Source organism: Camellia sinensis, chromosome 3 (assembly GCF_055761805.1).
Source record: "Camellia sinensis isolate YWXY chromosome 3, ASM5576180v1, whole genome shotgun sequence".
Taxonomy (NCBI): Eukaryota; Viridiplantae; Streptophyta; class Magnoliopsida; order Ericales; family Theaceae; genus Camellia; species Camellia sinensis.
In genome coordinates, this window is record NC_138963.1 from 126,053,551 (window position 1) to 126,071,721 (window position 18,171).

General features: G+C 31.5%; 1 protein-coding gene across 14 annotated transcripts in view; it reads right to left on the bottom strand.

Annotated features, from left to right (window-relative positions):
* The window catches only part of LOC114302126 (calcium-transporting ATPase 10, plasma membrane-type), a 70,904-nt gene that overhangs the window by 38,145 nt on the left and 14,588 nt on the right, over positions 1-18,171 (bottom strand). For 4 of the 14 annotated variants that reach the window (XM_082920690.1, XM_028247101.2, XM_082920689.1 and 1 more), the window contains 2 exons: positions 16,407-16,473; positions 7,722-7,906 (listed from right to left, as the gene is read on the bottom strand). In XM_082920690.1, the coding sequence (XP_082776816.1) occupies positions 7,722-7,886 (165 nt within the window). In that variant the 5' untranslated portion in view covers positions 7,887-7,906; positions 16,407-16,473. Of the gene's footprint in view, positions 1-7,721; positions 8,233-13,088; positions 13,208-16,406; positions 16,474-16,727; positions 16,892-18,171 lie in introns of those variants that run through there. The other 10 variants (XM_082920688.1, XM_028247099.2, XM_082920683.1 and 7 more) reach the window with 8 other exon arrangements.

Genomic DNA, 18,171 nt, shown 5'->3' on the forward strand with positions numbered 1-18,171 from the left:
CAGGATCCTTTTCCCATTGTGAGAGAGGTTTATACAATAGTTTAGCAAAAAGAGAGCTAATGTATTGCAATGGTGCACAGCTCTAGTTAGGACCGCTTTGCTTTGATTATAGGATGGCAAATCAGGTCAGCCTAAGTTTCAGGGTAATGGCAACTCAGTTGATAGAGATCTATTTAATTGTGATTATTGTGAGGGAAAGAACAGCATGCCAAGGAGCACTGTTGGAAGTTTAATGGTCGCCCCACTTGGAGCATGATGGTGGTCACAATGGTATAGCGTGTTCCCTAGAGCAGTGTTTTTAAAGGCTCGAGGCGCACCAAGGTGCTGAAGGTCTCTTGGGGCCTAAGCGCAAGGCACAAGGCAAGGCGCAGGCTTTATTGAAGTAAGGCACACAGTATTAGTAAAAAATAGATAAGTTAACATAGACTAATAATTCATAACGTAATGTGTGATGTCGTGAATTAATTATTTGTATTTTTTTTTTCTTCTAACAGAGACTCAAAACAAAGACAACGACATAATTGCAACCAAAAAAACACACACACACACACACACAAAAGCATGGAAGAGGAGCCCCCCCGAAAAAAAAAAACAGAGAAGAAGAAGAAGACATGTGCTTGCTTATACAAACAGCTGCTATTCTCATTTTTGCATTATTCCATGTATGAAGCAAAAAAGAAAACAGAGAAGCAGGGGGGGAGGGGAAGGAAAAAAAACCTTGCCCAGCAGCAAAGAAGAAGAAGAAGAAGAACTCTGCCCAGCAGGAAAAGAGAGAGAGAGAGAGAGAGAGAGAGAGAGAAACTAAGTCGAAGAAGCAAGACAAAAAATAGAGAGCGAAGAAGAAGAAGAAGAAGAAAAGAGAGAGAAATTGAGTCGAAGAAGCAGGAAAAAAAAAAGGAGAGCAAAGAAGAAGAAGAAGAGAGAGAGTCAAGACTCCAAGTAGAAGAAAAAAAAAACAGAGAGCAAAGTCGAAAAAGAAGAAGAGAAGAAGAACTCACTTGGTCCCAGACGAGCCGAATGGAAGAGTGGAAGAGAGACACACAGCAAGCTTTCAAGCAAATACGAATGGAGATTAGGGCATTTCGATCGATTTGGGGTTGGGTACTCTCGCATATAGCTCAGAGTTGTAATCCTCTGTAATTCGAGCCTTTAAAAGCACAATTTGAGCCATTAGATTCGTTCAAAGATCCAAGAACAAAAGTCGCGCCTAGGCGTGCAACTTACGCCTTTTCTCGCCTCAACAAGTCGCGCATAAGGTGCATGCCTCTTTCAAGTCACCTCGCCTTGGGTACTTGCTGGCGCAACTGTTGCGCCTTGCGCCTGGGCGCGCCTTTCACCACACTACCCTAGAGCATGTGTCAAAAGCCTCAACTAGCACTTCTAGTGACACTGATGTTCTTCCTCAGGATGAGTTGCAAACCCTTAGGAGTCCATTGGATCAACTTGATACTTTTGACTACCATAGCATCGTCGTCCTCTGCTTTATCTTCTAACTTTGCACACAAAAGTATTCTTGCTAGGCACTTAATGCCTCTTCTTCCTCTTAAATTATAGATTGAGGAACCACTGACCATATGATAAGTTATTCTAGTCTTTTCTATTCTTAAACTCCTTGTTCTTACAAGGATAAGGTAAGAGCTGTTGATGCCCATACTTCCCTATATCTAGCAAAGGTTCTATTCATTGCTCTTCATCAACTTCTCTCTTACCTATTCTTCATGTTCCAAAATTTTCAACTTACTCTCAGTGAGTAGTCTAACTACTTCAAATTGTTCCGTCACCTTTTTTCCTACACATTGTGCTTTTCAGGAACTAGGCACAAGGAGAATATTTGGCAATACTTTCTAGATGTTGCATCCCCTTCTTTAACTTTGTCATCTAATCGATCAGGTTCTTCAGGCTGCTAGTGTATCATCTCTACATATCTTACATCTGTGGTATCGACATTTGGGTCACCTTGTGTTAAGCATTTTAGAAAAGCTTTTTTGCTTAGTTTGTGAAATATTTTCATAGGAATAATTTTATTTATGATGCTTGTAAGCTTGCCAAGCATAAATGTTCTTAATATCCTTCAGTTAATAAAAAATAAAAAATAAAATAAGAGCTATTTCTTTTACACTTATTCATACTGATGTGTACCCTTCTCTTGTTCTTTTGCTTTCCCGCTATTGTTGGTCTGTCACTTTTGTTGATTGTTATTCTTGTGTCACTTGGTTTATTTACTTCATTCTAAAAATGAGGTTTTCACTTGCTTTTAATCCTTTCGTAAGATGGTGACCAATCCAATCTGATGCAAAAATCAAACCTTTAGCAATGACAATGAGACTGAATATACTGATGGGAATTTTTCAGCATATCTTGAGGAGAATAGAATTCTTTATCAAATCAGTTGAACGTAAAAACTGCCATCTTGAAGCTGCTCACTCTCTCATTTTTACCATAAATTCTTCCCGAGTCTTTTTGGGGTGATGTTCTTCTTACGGTTGCACCTTATTAATCGCATGTCTTCCAATGTTCTTCAATTTAATATTCCTTGGGCGTTTGGATAGGACGGATCTTAAGAGCTATTCACGGCATTAGAAAGGACAGACCTCTAATGTACCACCAAGTCAATTGTCATCCTCAACACTAGTTTCAGATCTTCCCACTAACCTTGTACGTAATGAATATTATTAATTCTGTTAGGGATAAGCAAAATGATAATGATTCTTATCTTCCTATTGCACTTAAAAAAAAGGGGCTAGGACTTGTACTTAGCACCTTATATCTAAATTTGTTTCCTATGATTCATTGTTTCCTTCATTTTTTATTTTTATTTTTTTTTTACCATGCCTTTGTTTCATTCTTTGTCCCCTGTGTGTATTCCACAAGGTTGGAAGGAAACTATCACTGACCCTAAGTAGAAAAAGGCTATAGTAGAAGAGATAAAAGCTTTGAGCAAAAATGATACTTGGGAGTTAATTCCTATTCCTGATGGGAAAAGGCCAGTGGTCTGAAAGTGGGTGATCAGCAGTGAGCAAAAAATCAGATGCAACAATTGAGAGATACAAGACAAATCTGGTAGCCGAGGGGTTTACTCAGAATTACGGCATTGACTATCAGGAGACCTTTGCCCCTGTTGTAAAGATGAACTTCCATTCATACCTTTCTTATTTGGCAGCCATTAAAATAGTTAGATGTGAAAAATGCATTCCTTCATGGTGATTTAAATGAAGAAGTATATGTGGGTGTACCTATTCTCATCTCAATCTACTATTGAAAAGGTTTGTAGATTGAAGAAGACTCTCAGGTTTGAAACACTCTCCTAGAGCTTTGTTTGCTAGGTTCCAATGTTCCATAAGGCTAGCCAAAGCAACTACGTTCATTAAATGGGACAAAGGCAAGATTGTTGTTCTTATTGTATATGTGGATGTCATATTGGTGACAGGAAATGATATGAAAAAAGTGACTCAACTCAAGGTGAGATTAGCTTAGGAATATAAGATCAAAGAACTTAGCCATTTGTGGTTGGGATTGCAGTTTCCTGATCATATAAAGGCATCGTTGTTGTAAAAAGTACATTCGTGATCTTATTAATAAAACAAGCATGTTGGCTCATAGGCTATCAGAATCACTAATTGAGGCTAATCATCGTCTTAGCAGTGACGTAATATTGCAGGTAAGGAGAGGTACCAGAGACTTGTGAAGAGATTCATAAACTCGTCCCAGGCTCGACCAAATTAATCAATTTATGCATGATCCTTGTTCCGTGCATTTAGATGTAGTATATCGCATTTTGAGGTATCCCAAGCCAGTTTCTGGGAAAGAGATATTGTTCTATAACCATGTTCACTTGAGATTGGATACTTCTAATGATAAAGATTAGGCATATTCATTTGACGATAGAATGTCTAATTTAGGATATTGTACCTTTGGAGGGAAAAATTGGTTACTTGGCATGGTAAAAAGTAGACAGTGGTGGCTAGATCCAGTACAGAGGTTAAGTATGGGACTATGGATCATGGTACTTCTGAGCTTATCTAGATTCATACTTTACTAGGAAATCCAGGTGTCTATTTTTGTGTAGTGTACCCATAAAGTTTTATTGTGACAGCAAAGGTGTTATTAAAATTCCTCATAATCTGGTCTAGCATGATATAACCAAACATTTTAAGATTGGCAAACACTTCATCAAGGAAGTTGATTAAAAGTTTAAATAAAGGATTGATTTGTAACACTTTTGTGAAATCAAAAGATCAATTGGCTAATATTTTCACTAATGTTGTATTTGGTTAGGGAATTTGGGAAGGGATTTGCAAAAGAAAAGAGAAAATGTGTGTGAAACTAGGTGAAATGTAAGTATATTTTATTCACATTTCACCTACCTTTTCCCTTTCCATTTCCAAATCTCTTTCCAAATTTCCCAACCAAACAAAGCGTAGAGGTCTTGGTAATCATCCTATAGTTTGCAAGTTGGGCATGAAAGATATTTTTACACTAACTTGAAAGGGAGTGCTATATCATGTTATGTATTTTATGCTTTGTTTAGTTTTTAGTAACTTGAAAGGTATGTATGTAATTTGAACCATTTTAATATGACTGCTACTAATTGTCCCCCAATTTCTTCTATGGAACCCCCTATTTCTTTAGACCTCACAACCAAAATTGCTCCCTTTCCTTTTCTCTTTCAAAGCCCACCATAATACCAACCCTACCACTTGCAACCCCGCCACTACAACCTTCCTCCCCTGATAATAACTCTCTCCACCGGTGACCTCCTTCTCTAGCCTCCCTTTTTCCTCCCCAACAAACCTATTCCCTTCCCACCTCCGATGTTTCCAAACCCCTCCCCACCACCATTCAATGAATCTCCCTCCCCAACCTAACCTCACCCTGTCACTCCGCCACCCATCCAAACCCCACCACCACCAGCACCTCTCTCTCTCTCTCTCTCTCTCTCTCTCTCTCTCACACACACACACACACGTGCATTATGGTGATTAAAGTTTCACATGGGTGGTGGTGTTTAGGGTTTTGCAAGGTGTGGCAGCGGAAGGCGGTGATGGCGTGGAAGGAGTTAGACTGCAGCATAAGAAACTAGGGAGTTGAAGGCTGGAAAGGGCTATAACAGGTGGGAGTAGCTGGGATGGAGCTGTCAGGGATGGAAGAGTGGCAGCCAAAACTAGGGAGGGGCGGCTAAAGGTGGTGATGGTTGAGTCGGGGAAATTAGGGTTAGGGTTTGGATGGTAGGAACAAGGGGTAGAAATGAAATTTTGAAGGAGGATGAAAATGTAATAAAAATAAATAAAATTGGAAAGATGGGGTTCCAAAGAAATTGTGTTGGTGCTAATAGCAACTCTCTTTTAATACAAATACATGTGTTTATAGGAGAAAATCTTTAGTAGCATTTGGTAAAGTTTTCTAAATATGATTTAAGAATAGGAATTGTATTTTGAGTTTGTGAGTTTTTTAATTATGATTTGAGTGTGAAAAATTTGTTTGGTTATGAGTTTTGGAAAGAATTTTGAAAAGAGTTTTGAATTGAATTTGAAATGAATGATGTGACATATGATATTTAATTCAAAAACTTACAACTCATAACCAAATACACAATCCAAAATCCTATTCAAAACTCAAAAAAAAATTTAAAAAAATCCTGAAATATTTTTTATTTAAAATATAAACATAACAAGTGCCAAAAAAAAAATGTACACTGTTCCTATCAACTGGCCGGAAGTCAGGGGGAACGACCGGTTTAGCCAAATTTTTCCTCCTGTAAAGGAGTTTTCAAAAGTGTGTGTGAAATTTAATTTTTGAAAACTACAACCAAACACCGCGTGCAAACGAAAAGGTGGAATTACAATTCCAAAGTTCTTCCAAACAGAGCCTTAATTTTGGATTTTTCTCAGATTAGCCGTTTATTGTTTAATTTTGGGTTCTTCTCAGGTTAGCTGTTTATTGTATCTCTATCTTGTCTCACTTTTCTCTCTCATTTCCAATTCATTGGATGCTACAGATAAAGGATGTACACAGGTGATCCAACTAATACTAGTTATTGAGCATCACAGCTAAGTTGTCACTATTCGTAGCCAATAATAGGAACATTTATTGACATTTTTATACACCACCAAAGAAACCAAGATAAGAGTCATGCCACAATCAGTTACCAACAATATTTGAACTTCAGACAAGAGCTATATATCAGCAATACTGACCATGGAAGACACATAAGCATCAGCCCAAATCCTCCAACACGGTAAAAAATTATTATTATTGTTAAGTATTTAATGTTTTGGATAATAAATAGACAAAGGACTTATTGCTATTAACATTTATTCAGAGCTTAACACCGAATGAGATGTTAGTTTGTAAATTTGCACAGCAAAACCGGACACAATACCCTACATCAAAATCATGCTCAATTTATATACTCATAACTGCATTATTTGTCATGGATTGTCCCTACATCAAAATCATGCTCAATTTATATACTCGTAACTGCATTATTTGTCATGGATTGTCTTTTGTTAAAGTGCAATTCCATTTCTCTGGCTGTGAGCTATTTAGCATCTAAAAGTGCTTCATGCAACACTTGCGCGAGTTTTTTCTCTCTAACATTTCCCAAATCTCTTCATCAAGAGAAGCCGGTTTTGCCAGATACAACTCTGGTACACTCTTTCTTAAACTAAACCTACACTTCCATCCAAGAAATCTGCAAGGTTTGTGATTGCTCAGGTTACACCAGATAAAATATACATCTTGTGCACATACCAATAATTTATTTTTCTTTTAAATCCAAAATAATCTAATATATATATATATATATATATATATATTTGTGTGTAATTGAGAAACAAGGCAAGATAAGATTTGGTTTGGTTTGATAATCCAAAAGAATTGAACACCTAAAAATCTACACATTAAAATTAAACTACCCCCTAAAGTACAAAGAGTGTGTAGAGTTTTAGTTGTCCCTGGAGCATTGTTGAATCCAAAAAGAAGTATCGACAATGAAGCATTCTTTTCCAGACAATAAACCAGCAATCAAGCAATCCCACATCAAATCGTGAAATTAAAACTGATGTATACACAGAAAATAGCATAATAGAAAGCACAAAAAACAAATGGTAAATTGCCCTTAAATTATGACTTATTTGCACTTTGCCCCTTGAACTTCAATACTCAATAGTTAACCCCTCAAAATATTTATAATATTACAATTAATCTTTTTTGTTAAGATTTGTTAGAAATTTATAGAAAATCAAATCATGTGACACATTTATTAAATTTTTAGGACAATAATACCCATTATTATTATTATTATTATTATTATTATTATTATTATTATTATTGTTGTTTTAGGATAATAATACTATTATCTAGTAAGTTTTGAAATTCAGAGCAAAGTGCAAATACATTACGCTTTTGTTTGGTTGGGGATTTAGAAAGTGATTTGAAAAGGGATTGGAAAAAAAATATGAAACTTTTTTTTTTTCTTCCCTTTCCCTTTCCCTTTTTAAATCTCTTTTCAAATCTCCCAACCAAACACGACAACACAAAGGGTTTTAGGGTTAATTTACCCCAAACAAAACAAAACAAAACAAATCAGAATGCAAATACAAATACAAATACATAGATTCAGAGTAAGAGCATGAGTGTGAAGAATGGGGTTGCAAATACAAATTTACAATAGAGGAAGAAGAAAGAATGTAGTGTAGAAGGAGAAATGGAAGGAAATATACCCGCCATCTTCGGAGGCGTTGTAATGAAGCATCCTTTGTTCTGTAGATATTGAAGGGACTGGAACATGCCGCCGCCTCCTCCTCCTCCTCCTCCCCATGCACATCACCAGCCTCCACATCATTGCGGTGACGCCGGTACGGCGAAGTCTTGAATGTCTCATCCATGAAAACTACTTCTCCTTTTTCTGTAACGCAGGAGAGATGACACCGTTTATTAATCTCTATCTACTCACCGTCACCGATCAATCAATCTCTGTGCATATTCATACATAACACCAAAATCAATAATCTTCAAGATTTTATCAAGGATAAACCAAGCAACATATGCCTCTCTTTCTCTCCCTCACAACAGTCTAGAGTAGACTAGCCAGAAATGTATCTAAAACGGAAACTTTAATGCAATTTCCTCTTGGCCGTGTTTGGCAAGTTGGGTTTTTACTTTCCTTTTTTTTTCTTTTTTTTTTCTTTTTTTAACAAAATTCATAAAAAGATACCATAAGTTAAAATTGTCAATAAAAGAAAATATCACACCAAATTTATAGGAATGTTTTGGAAAGTTAGGTCAAGTTTGGGAACATTAAAAAAGTGTACTTTTTGTCTTTTTAGACTAAAAAAAATTGAGGTTGAAAATATGGATGTTTGGGTTAACTTTTTAACTTTTTATTGAAAAATGTGTAATAAAAAATTGTAAAAATTGATTTGTAGGGAAAATTTTGAATTGGGAATTATGCAGCCGTAATTGTTGACTTTTGGTGAATAGTATTAACTTTTTAACTTTTTAAGTAACTTTTTGACTTTTTGACTTTTTTGGAAGTACCCAAACTTGGCCTTAATGTTGATATTTTAGCTTTTTTGACTTTTTTGGTAGCTTTTTTTGGACAAAAAACTGACTTTTTTTGGAAAACTTGGTAAAAAGTCAAAAAATTAATTTTTACCAAGTTCTCAAAAGGGCACACAATCATTTCACTTTTTTCTTCACAATTATTCTATCCAGTTATAAAAAAAATTCAATCATTTTTTTAAATACAAAAATTTTAATTAGTTTATTAAAATAATTAACTTTCCCCTTATATACACTGCTGTAGACAATACCAGAGATTGCAGAGCTGAGGCCTACTTTGGTAAAAGTCACTACTTTATTGATTTATTTCGATCATATTAATTCTATCATTTTACAATTTTTTTTTATAAGTTAAAAGTTAAAAAATTAACTATATTTAGTTTCGTTTTTTTGAATTATTTTTAAAAAAAAATGATTTGAAAACTTTTATTTTGAAAATGGATATATTTGGTTTTCAAAAAAAACACTATGCAATTTTAAATTTCCCTCCAAAAGTTGAGAGACGGGACTAGATACATTGATCAATTAAATAAATAAAAAAATTGTCACATTCTAAAAAAGATTTTGAAAAGTTGTCAAATTTCCCTCCAAAAGTAATACTATGATTCTAAAAACTTTAACCCATTTTCAAAATAACCAAACAAAAATTTCAAAATTTTCAAAAAAATAAATTTAAAAAAATGAAACCAAACATGATTTTTTTTCCTGCTTTTCAAATTAGAGGTGGTTTTTGCATTTGAAGATTTGGGTAATAGCTTAATGGGAATGACTATGGTAGGCATCATCCCTCAAATAGTGGGTAGAATATTATACACTTTATAGTTGTAGAACAAGAAAATGATATAATTATATATTTTTTAGTTATAATTAAAAAAAATCATAACCAAACACAAATTAGACATAATCAAATATCTTAAAATAGTGTTATAATTAAAAAAAAAATTAGACATAACTAAAGAAAAAAATTACGTAACAAAAATCACATATAATATGAGGCATATATGATAGATTTTCTTAGAGTTAAAAAGTTTAAAATAAATTATATTTAAAAAATAAAAATTTATTTTTTAAGAGGTTTAGGTGTTATTTACCTTGAAATTTATCATTTTATGCTATTTTTTAAAAAGAAAATTAGGCAAGTGTCCCCCATGTGTGTCACACATATATACAGAAATTTTAACATACACGCCATTTGAAGGGTATATCATATCTATCCTTAATTATGTTTTTTTTTTTTTAATTATGACTAATTTTCTTTTTTAGCTATAACTTACAAAATTTTTTATTATACCTCATGTGTTGTTTAGTTATGACTTCTTTTTTTTTAATTATGACTCAAAAATATAAAATTATACTATTTTTTTTTTAATTGTAAAATACATATAATACATATCTTTTTAAGATACCTACCATAGGCGTTCCCATATATATAACATTGGCGCTGTTTGAGAAGAAAGAGTTGAGGCTATTATAGTCTCATTTGTGAAATAAGCCAAAAAGCCTCTAAATCAAAGTTTTTCAAAAAAAAAAAAAAAATAGCTACAGCTGTCAGACAGTGTAGGCACAGCCTACATTGTCACATTGACAAAATGTTCCATCACTTGGTTATTTACGATTTTGCCCCTTTATATCAATTTAAAAAATTGTAATCTTAGGGACAAATTTGTCATTTTAATTTCAAACATCATTTCAACACATTTTTCAATACAACAACTCAAATAAAAATTCATCTCATCTTTCTAAACATAAAAACTAAAATAACCTATTAAAATAACTTAAAAATCAAAAAGTCAAAAAATTTCTAAAATAGTCACTTCCCAAACGAGGCCAACAGCATCTCCTTTTACCCCGATCATGTTAGTTCGGCTTATTGGTTAGGTTAGGTCAGGTCTACCCTAAAGTGAGAAAGACTTCCTACCACCACCTTGAGGAGAAATTACACAATGCAAAACAAATCAGGCAGTTAAAGGTACAAACGATTTGATTTGATCAATATTGAAAGTAAATTTAACATCAAATTAAACCTTTCAAATTTTATACGAATCAATAGATAGTATACGTTACGGCTTGATTTTATTAATTTTGTTGATTTAATGTAAAAGAGTGATTGATGTGAGATTTTAAAGGGTTTTATAAAAATTTAAAATATTTCACATTGAAAATAAAAAAAAATGTATGAAAATTGTTTTACAAATATTTTTCTCCTAATTTTTATCACAAAAATGTATTCTATTAGTCACTTATCTTATAATGCTAAAAAAATTAAAATTTAAAAATATTTAAACATAATATTTAATCAATTTGATTTGCATCACTATAAAAATAATAATAATAATAATAAATTAAACTAAAACAAACTGCATGTGAGACATTTGATAAAATTTTTGATAGAATTTTTAAGGTCTCTAGTATTTTTGTTTCCAAAATGTAGAGCAGTTACCAAGTAGGGTGCTATTTATTAGCTCTGAGTTTGGAAACTAATTAAAAACTCATAACTATTCTCTTAATTATTTTCTATGTCTTTTCAAAATAAATAAATAATCAACTAAAATCACTAGTTTCCAAAACAATCCAAATTAAGTTTTTTTTTTTTTTTTAATTCTTGTCCCAATTTTATATCAAATTTAACATGAAGAATGGCATTTGCCAAAATTGGACAACTCTTTTTCTCCAACTCTCTCATGATAATATCCATAAATATCATTTTAATTTAGCATTTTATAAGAAATATAGAATAAACAATATTTTTACCATTGAAGCATGATTACCAAATTATAATGTTTTATTATTTTTATTTTGACAAAAATAATGTTATACAAACAAAAAATTCATACATAATTTTCAAACAAAACACCATTAAAAGTAATTTATTTACAATAATAATATTGTCACATTATTCTTATCAAGTTTTTTTATATGAATTTTATATATAAATAGAATTTTTTTTATATGAATTTTATATATTAATAGAATTTTTCTTTTGACATTACCTACTGGGTGTGCTAGAATAGGGAGCTTCTATTTACACAAGAAATTTTTTTTTCATGCTACCCTTGTTTTATTTTTATTACAATTCTATACCTATATAAAATTACTAAAATTACATAATAATAATAATAATACCCGCCCTCTCTTCCTTCCAACCTTCATCAACCCATCGTTAGCATCACAATTGTTCTACCACTCATTCCTCCATACATTGGAAACTCACCTTCCCATCTCAACCCCCATTTTTTTTTTTGACACCTAGCCATCTTCCTCACTAAGGGTTGGTTTGGGATGTTCTAAAAAAGTATACTTTTTGACTTATTGGCATATATGGGTTGGGTTTGAGTTGGGTTTGATGTGATGTGTTACAGAGGTAATGTGATTTAAATAAGATGATGTGACTTAAATAGGATAGTGACTTTTTGACTTTTTGTATTATTTAGTAGATGCCAAACTTGGCCTAAAGACCAACATTTCCCATCACAATATGACACCCTCTCTAGCCCTCTCCTATCGATAGCCTCCCCTCAGTCGTTATACCACCTTGTGATCCACATCCTCATGATTTTAGGGTTTTAGATCTAGAAGAATAAGAAGTTAAGTTGTTGGTCTCTAAACAAACACCTTCGGTTAGACATTAAAGAATTGAATGGAAGCCTTTGGTTTGATTTCGATTGTTTGAATCCAAACGTTGGGCATTAAGTCAACGCCATGTAACGAAACAAAAATCCATTGTGTTTTAGCTATAGTTGTCTAGACTTTCCTTCTTATTCTTCCTTTTTCTTTTCTTTTTTTTTTTTTTTGTGTAAACCCTAGATCTTCTCCCATTTCTAAAAACCCTAAATTTGATAGGACTAAGGAGGCTGTGGGGTGGTGCCTACGGGAGTATGGAAGGGCTAATAAAAGGTTAGTTCTAAGATTGAAGGGATTGAGATGGCAAGTTGAAGTAAGGTCGTAATGGTTGACGGTTGTGGGAATGGTGGTCGTAATGGTTTGAGAACTGCAGGCGAAATTGTTGAGGGGGTTGGGAGATGCTGGAAGGAAGAAGAAGGTTGCGGAGGTGGTCAAAAGTAGAAGAGAAGTGGTGGTGGGTTGAGGACGGAAGAGTGGTAGTGGCTATAGAGCTAAAGGTTTGGAAGATTGAGGTAAGTGAAAATAAGAAGCTAGAGATGGGAATAATTTTGGGAATAAGGAGAGTGATGAGATAAAGTGAAAAATCCTAATTTGAAGGAGGCTGCAATAAGAAAATAGGTATAAGAATTTTTGTTCTGCGGTGTAAATATAATAAAATTTAGCTATTTCTTTTCTCACCCAATTGTTGATAAGAAATATTCAGTACGATGTGTCATGGTGTATGCTTTCGTGTTAGTGGATGCGACTAGAGAATAAGTTAACATTAAATTGGAGAATTGGAGAGAAACACTTGAATCTATAAGATTTAGGATAAGCAGAACTAAGACAGAGTACATGGAGTATAATTTTAGTAATAGTAACAATGGACTTGAGAGGAAAAGTGAAGATTAAGAATCAAGAACTACCTATGAGTAAATATTTTCGATATTTATGATCAATTATCACGACAGCTGGGGAGATTGGAGTGAATGTGGTCTATAGAATTAAGACGATATGGCTTAAGTTGAAAAGTGCGTCTGGGATGCTGTATGATAAACAAGTATCCATTAGACTAAAAAGAAATTTCTATAAAACGACTATTAGACCAACGATATTGTATGAAACTGAATGTTGAGCAACTAAGAAACAACAACATATAGACAAGATAAATGTTGCTGACATGAGAATGTTAAGGTGAATATGTATCAAGATTAGAAAAAAAAGAATTAGGAATGAGTATATTCGTGAATGAATAGGAGTAGTATCGATAGAAGATAAGTTGAGAGAAAATAGATTGAGATGATTTGGTCATATACAACGGAAACTAATAGATACAGTAGTAAAGAGATGCGATACAGTGACAATAGATAGAAGTGTTAGGGGAAGGGGTAGACATAAATTGACGTGGGCTAATATAATAAATATAAATATGAATCTTCTTAATTTAACTAATCAAATGACCGTTGATAGAGTCGAGTAGAAAAGAAAAATTCATATAACTAACCCCATTTAATGAAATTTCAGACTTAATTTGATTTGATTTGGTTTAGTCGTCCAATTAATACATAAGGCATTGGTTAAAGTGATTAAAGTTTTTTTTATTTTTTTATTTTTAAGAAGGATGGCGTTATTTACACTCTTTATTAACCAAATACATTATTTATTTATTTATTATATTATATAAAGTTAATAAATCTCTTTACACCTTTTCAATTATTTAAATTGGCCCTTACTAAACTTTTACACTTTTTTTTTTTCCTTTCAATTCTGAAGAGGGCAATTTTATTATTTTTTACAAAAATTATATAATAAAAAAATACATATATTATTTTAAGAAATAATATAAATAGCAACACTATTTTAAATTTTTGTGAGAAAAATTAGTAAAGAAATTATTCTTTATCTTTATAGGGGATTGTGAGGATAAAATTGAAGAAACAGTAGCAGTTTATGATTTTTTTAATTAATTAATTATTTTATATTTTTTTGTGGGAGGCGGTGGAGGGGCGGGGTAAAGGTTGACACGTTAGGAGGTTGTGGTGCCACGCAAGGGGGTTAAAGGTTGACACGTTAGAAGGTTGTGGCGGCACGCAAGGTGTTTCTTTATGTGGCATTTGTTTTATTGCAACAACTATAGCCTATGAAAAATGTTAGAAATAAATGATTAAATATCTTATATGGGTGTAGAGTCTATAAAATTGCGGATCCCACACTTATATGAAACATTTAGGCCAAGTTTGGGAATATCTAAAAAAGCTAAAAAGCTAAAAAGTTACTCAAAAAGCTAAAAAGTTAACACTATTCATCAAAAGTCAACAATTATGGCTGCACAACTCTCAATTCAAAATTTTCCCTACAAATCAATTTTTACAATTTTTTATTACACATTTTTCAATAAAAAGTCAAAAAGTTAACCCAAACATCCATATTTTCAACCTCAATTGTTTAGTCCAAAAAGACAAAAAGTGCACTTTTTTAGTCTTCCCAAACTTGGCCTTAGTCATTTGTTTAGTAAAAAATTTAGCGTCCCTAGCATTATTCATATACTATGAAAAATGTTAAAAATCTTAAATTTTCTATCAAATAAATACCAAATGTCTCATTTAGGTATCGACAGTTGGGCCATATGCAAAAAGCTGTGATGTTGCATAACTATGTTGATATTTTACTCTTAGGTCATTTGTTTAGTAAAAAATTTAACGTCCCTCGCATTACTCATAGACTATGAAAAATGTTAAAAATCCTAAATTTTCTATCAAATAAATACCAAATGTCGCATTTAGGTATCGACAGTTGGGCCATATGCAAAAAGCTGTGATGTTGCATAACTAAGTTGATATTTTACTCTTAGGTAAATTACACTAACACTTTTTTGAATTTATTAATTTATTTTTAATACAAGTAACTTTTTCACATTTAAGAAATTATATTTCTCTTTTTAAAATTTAAATTTTTATTTTAATCATTTTGTTAAGTCAACTAACGTAAAAATTAAGATATATTACAAATACATCCCCTATGTTTGATTAACATACAAATCGCGCTTATACTTTTAGAAATTATATTCCACCCTTTAAGGTTTTTGATTTCATAACAAATTGTCACTTTTATTAATAAATTATCAAGTCAATTAACAATTTTTAATAATGTTTGAAATATGTTTCAATTAATTATTTAGGTAAAGTAAGCAATTATAAATTTTATTTATTTTTAGTTAATTCTATTAAGTAAAAAATTCTGACAAAGGGATATTTTTAATTTTTCAAATCACAAAGGACAATCTATACTTTAAGTAAACTTTAGGAAGTATATTTGTAATTTACCAAAAAACTAATATAATAAATTAATTTTTTAAAATGCCTATTTTACTCTTATTAAAAAAATTAATAGATGCGTAAATAAAATCTATAAGGAATTACAAATACTAATACATATATTGTTTAGAATGAAGAGTTTTGAAAAACCATGACACAATAAATAAAAATTAAAAATAAAAAAAATAAAAAAATAAACACTATTGGTAAATCTTCATTCCCTTAGCTGCACTTGAAAAAGTTCAAAGAAATACAATAAAGGATATATATATATATATATATATATATGTATATTGCCTGGCATATATAAGCCTTGTTTGGCAAGTTGGGTTTGGGCTTTTTTTGGGCTAAAATTAACAAAGAAACACAATTGATTAAAATAGTCAATAAGACAAAATAACACATCAAGCCTATAATTATTTTACTTTTTCTCTCGTAAATATCATATCCAACTATAAAAAAATTCAATTTTCTTCCTAAACACAATAATTTTAGCCTACTACAATAGTCAAAAACTAAAACAGCTTCCTAAATTAGTCAACTTCTAAACGAAGCCATAGTCATTATCTTTTTTGTATGGTGGAAGTGTAAAATAGTATTGACATCAAAATTGAAAATTATATAATCTTTGCTAGTATGGCATCTCAGTAAAAACACGAAGGAATCTGCTGCTCATCTGATGTATTTCATACTGACTTGTTACAATGTTTGCAATTTTAAATGAAAGAATGTTTGTATGCATGCTTTCACAGATATAGAAAATAAAAATATAATAAAACCCATAGAAAGCAATCTAGCTATATATATATGAACATGATTTGTAATTTATGATTTAACAATACACCAAGTTGCAATTCTCATAAATATAGTAAATTTTTCACTAAGAATGAATTACAACAAAAGATATGGATGTGTTGTTGAGATACATACCTCTTCAAACTATAATCTTGGCAATTGAGTCTTGATCTTGAATACGATTTTTGAAATTGTTGTCTATCTGTTAAAACAAACAAGTCAAGCAAAAAAAATGAAACCTCAAATAAACAAACGATCGCTCTTTCTTAATATGGTAAACAACAAATGTAAATTCACTCAATTATACAGATCTTTGGGGTTAAAATTTCATCTTGCAAAGATTTTTTAATACAAAAATTTAATTAATTAAAGACTTTTTAAGGTGATAGATAATGAAAACCAATGGAAGAAATAATGGCAATAATAAAATAAAAAAACAAGTAATATAGGTAGTACATGCATGGCACGAGAATGTGAATGCTGAAAATCAAGAGCTTCCCACAATGCACTCTGCGCTCACTACCAAAAACTCTTGGATGGTTGGAAAGAATTTCAGTGTGTACATATTGCATTTTATATGAGGAATATCTTCAGCTTAAATTTGCCTATCTAAAAGCACTTTTCACACTATCTCACATATAAGTACATATAGTACACATTTTTATTTAATTAATTGGATAAATTTTACTCACCTCTTTATTTGAAATTTGAAAAAAATATAATAACTCCCACAAATTTGACGTAATTATACTAAACTTTGTTATGATTTTAATTTATTTAACATTTGCTCCTCCTTTTATTACACTAAACTATGTGTCTTCGTATCATTTATTAGTTGGTCTATTTCACCTTATTAAAAAGTTAATTAATGTAATTATATCAAAATTATAAACTTGTTATATTTTTTTTTTCAAATCTCAAGGTCGGTGTAGTTTACCCTTTTAAAATTTTTCTTTATTCCAAATTTCACTCTTTTTTTTTTCTTTTTCTTTTTCTTTTTTTTCAAGATGTGAAAAGCATTAATTTGATTCGAAGTAAAGTATAAAGTATAGAATGTGGCAGTGACGTCGGGGATCTGAAGATGCTGTCACAGCAACAATCTGTTGTGAGCCCATGGAGGCTTTTTCCGAGTATTTTCGATAATCTGAAGTGTTCATATTACAGAATTCGTCGAGTTTATCATCCATACAAAAAATCAAATTAATCAGAAATCCATAATCCAATGATCAGACTCAAATTGTTATACAAAAATTATCAAGATAATGTCAACCGTTTATTTTTTAAAAAATAAATGTGCTCTTATTATAAAGTTATAGATTTTCAATCAATTTAATTTTTTGCACAGATGATCTATTAAACAAACTCTACAATACAAACGGTTCAGAACATAAAAAAAAAAAATTAGGAAAAGCCCGTCACAGCAGAGCATCCCCAGATCCGTCGGGTCGGTGGCAAGATTTTTTTGTTTTTTTTGGTCCCTCCCTTGCTTTAAAAAAAAAAAAGAAAAAAAAGTGTCCATCCGGATTTGCGGTTCGTAATGTTTCCTCCAGTAGTTTTTTTTTTTATTTTTATAATTTGAATCGTTGATATTATAAAATTTACTGGGCATATTATTTATGTAAAAAATTAAATTACACAGAAATCTACAATTTTATGATGAGATTATAGTATTTTAAAAAAATTATCAAGATCATATTAACCGTTTAATTTTTAAAAAACAAATGTATTTTTGTTACGGAGTTATAGATGTTCAATTAACCTGATTTTTTTACATGGATAATTTACTCAATGAACTCTATAATATGAACAGTTTGAATTATTAAAAAAGAGAGAAAAAAAAAAGCCCTCACCGAGCACATGATGCGCTACTATCACTTGGTCACAACAGTATTCCTTGATC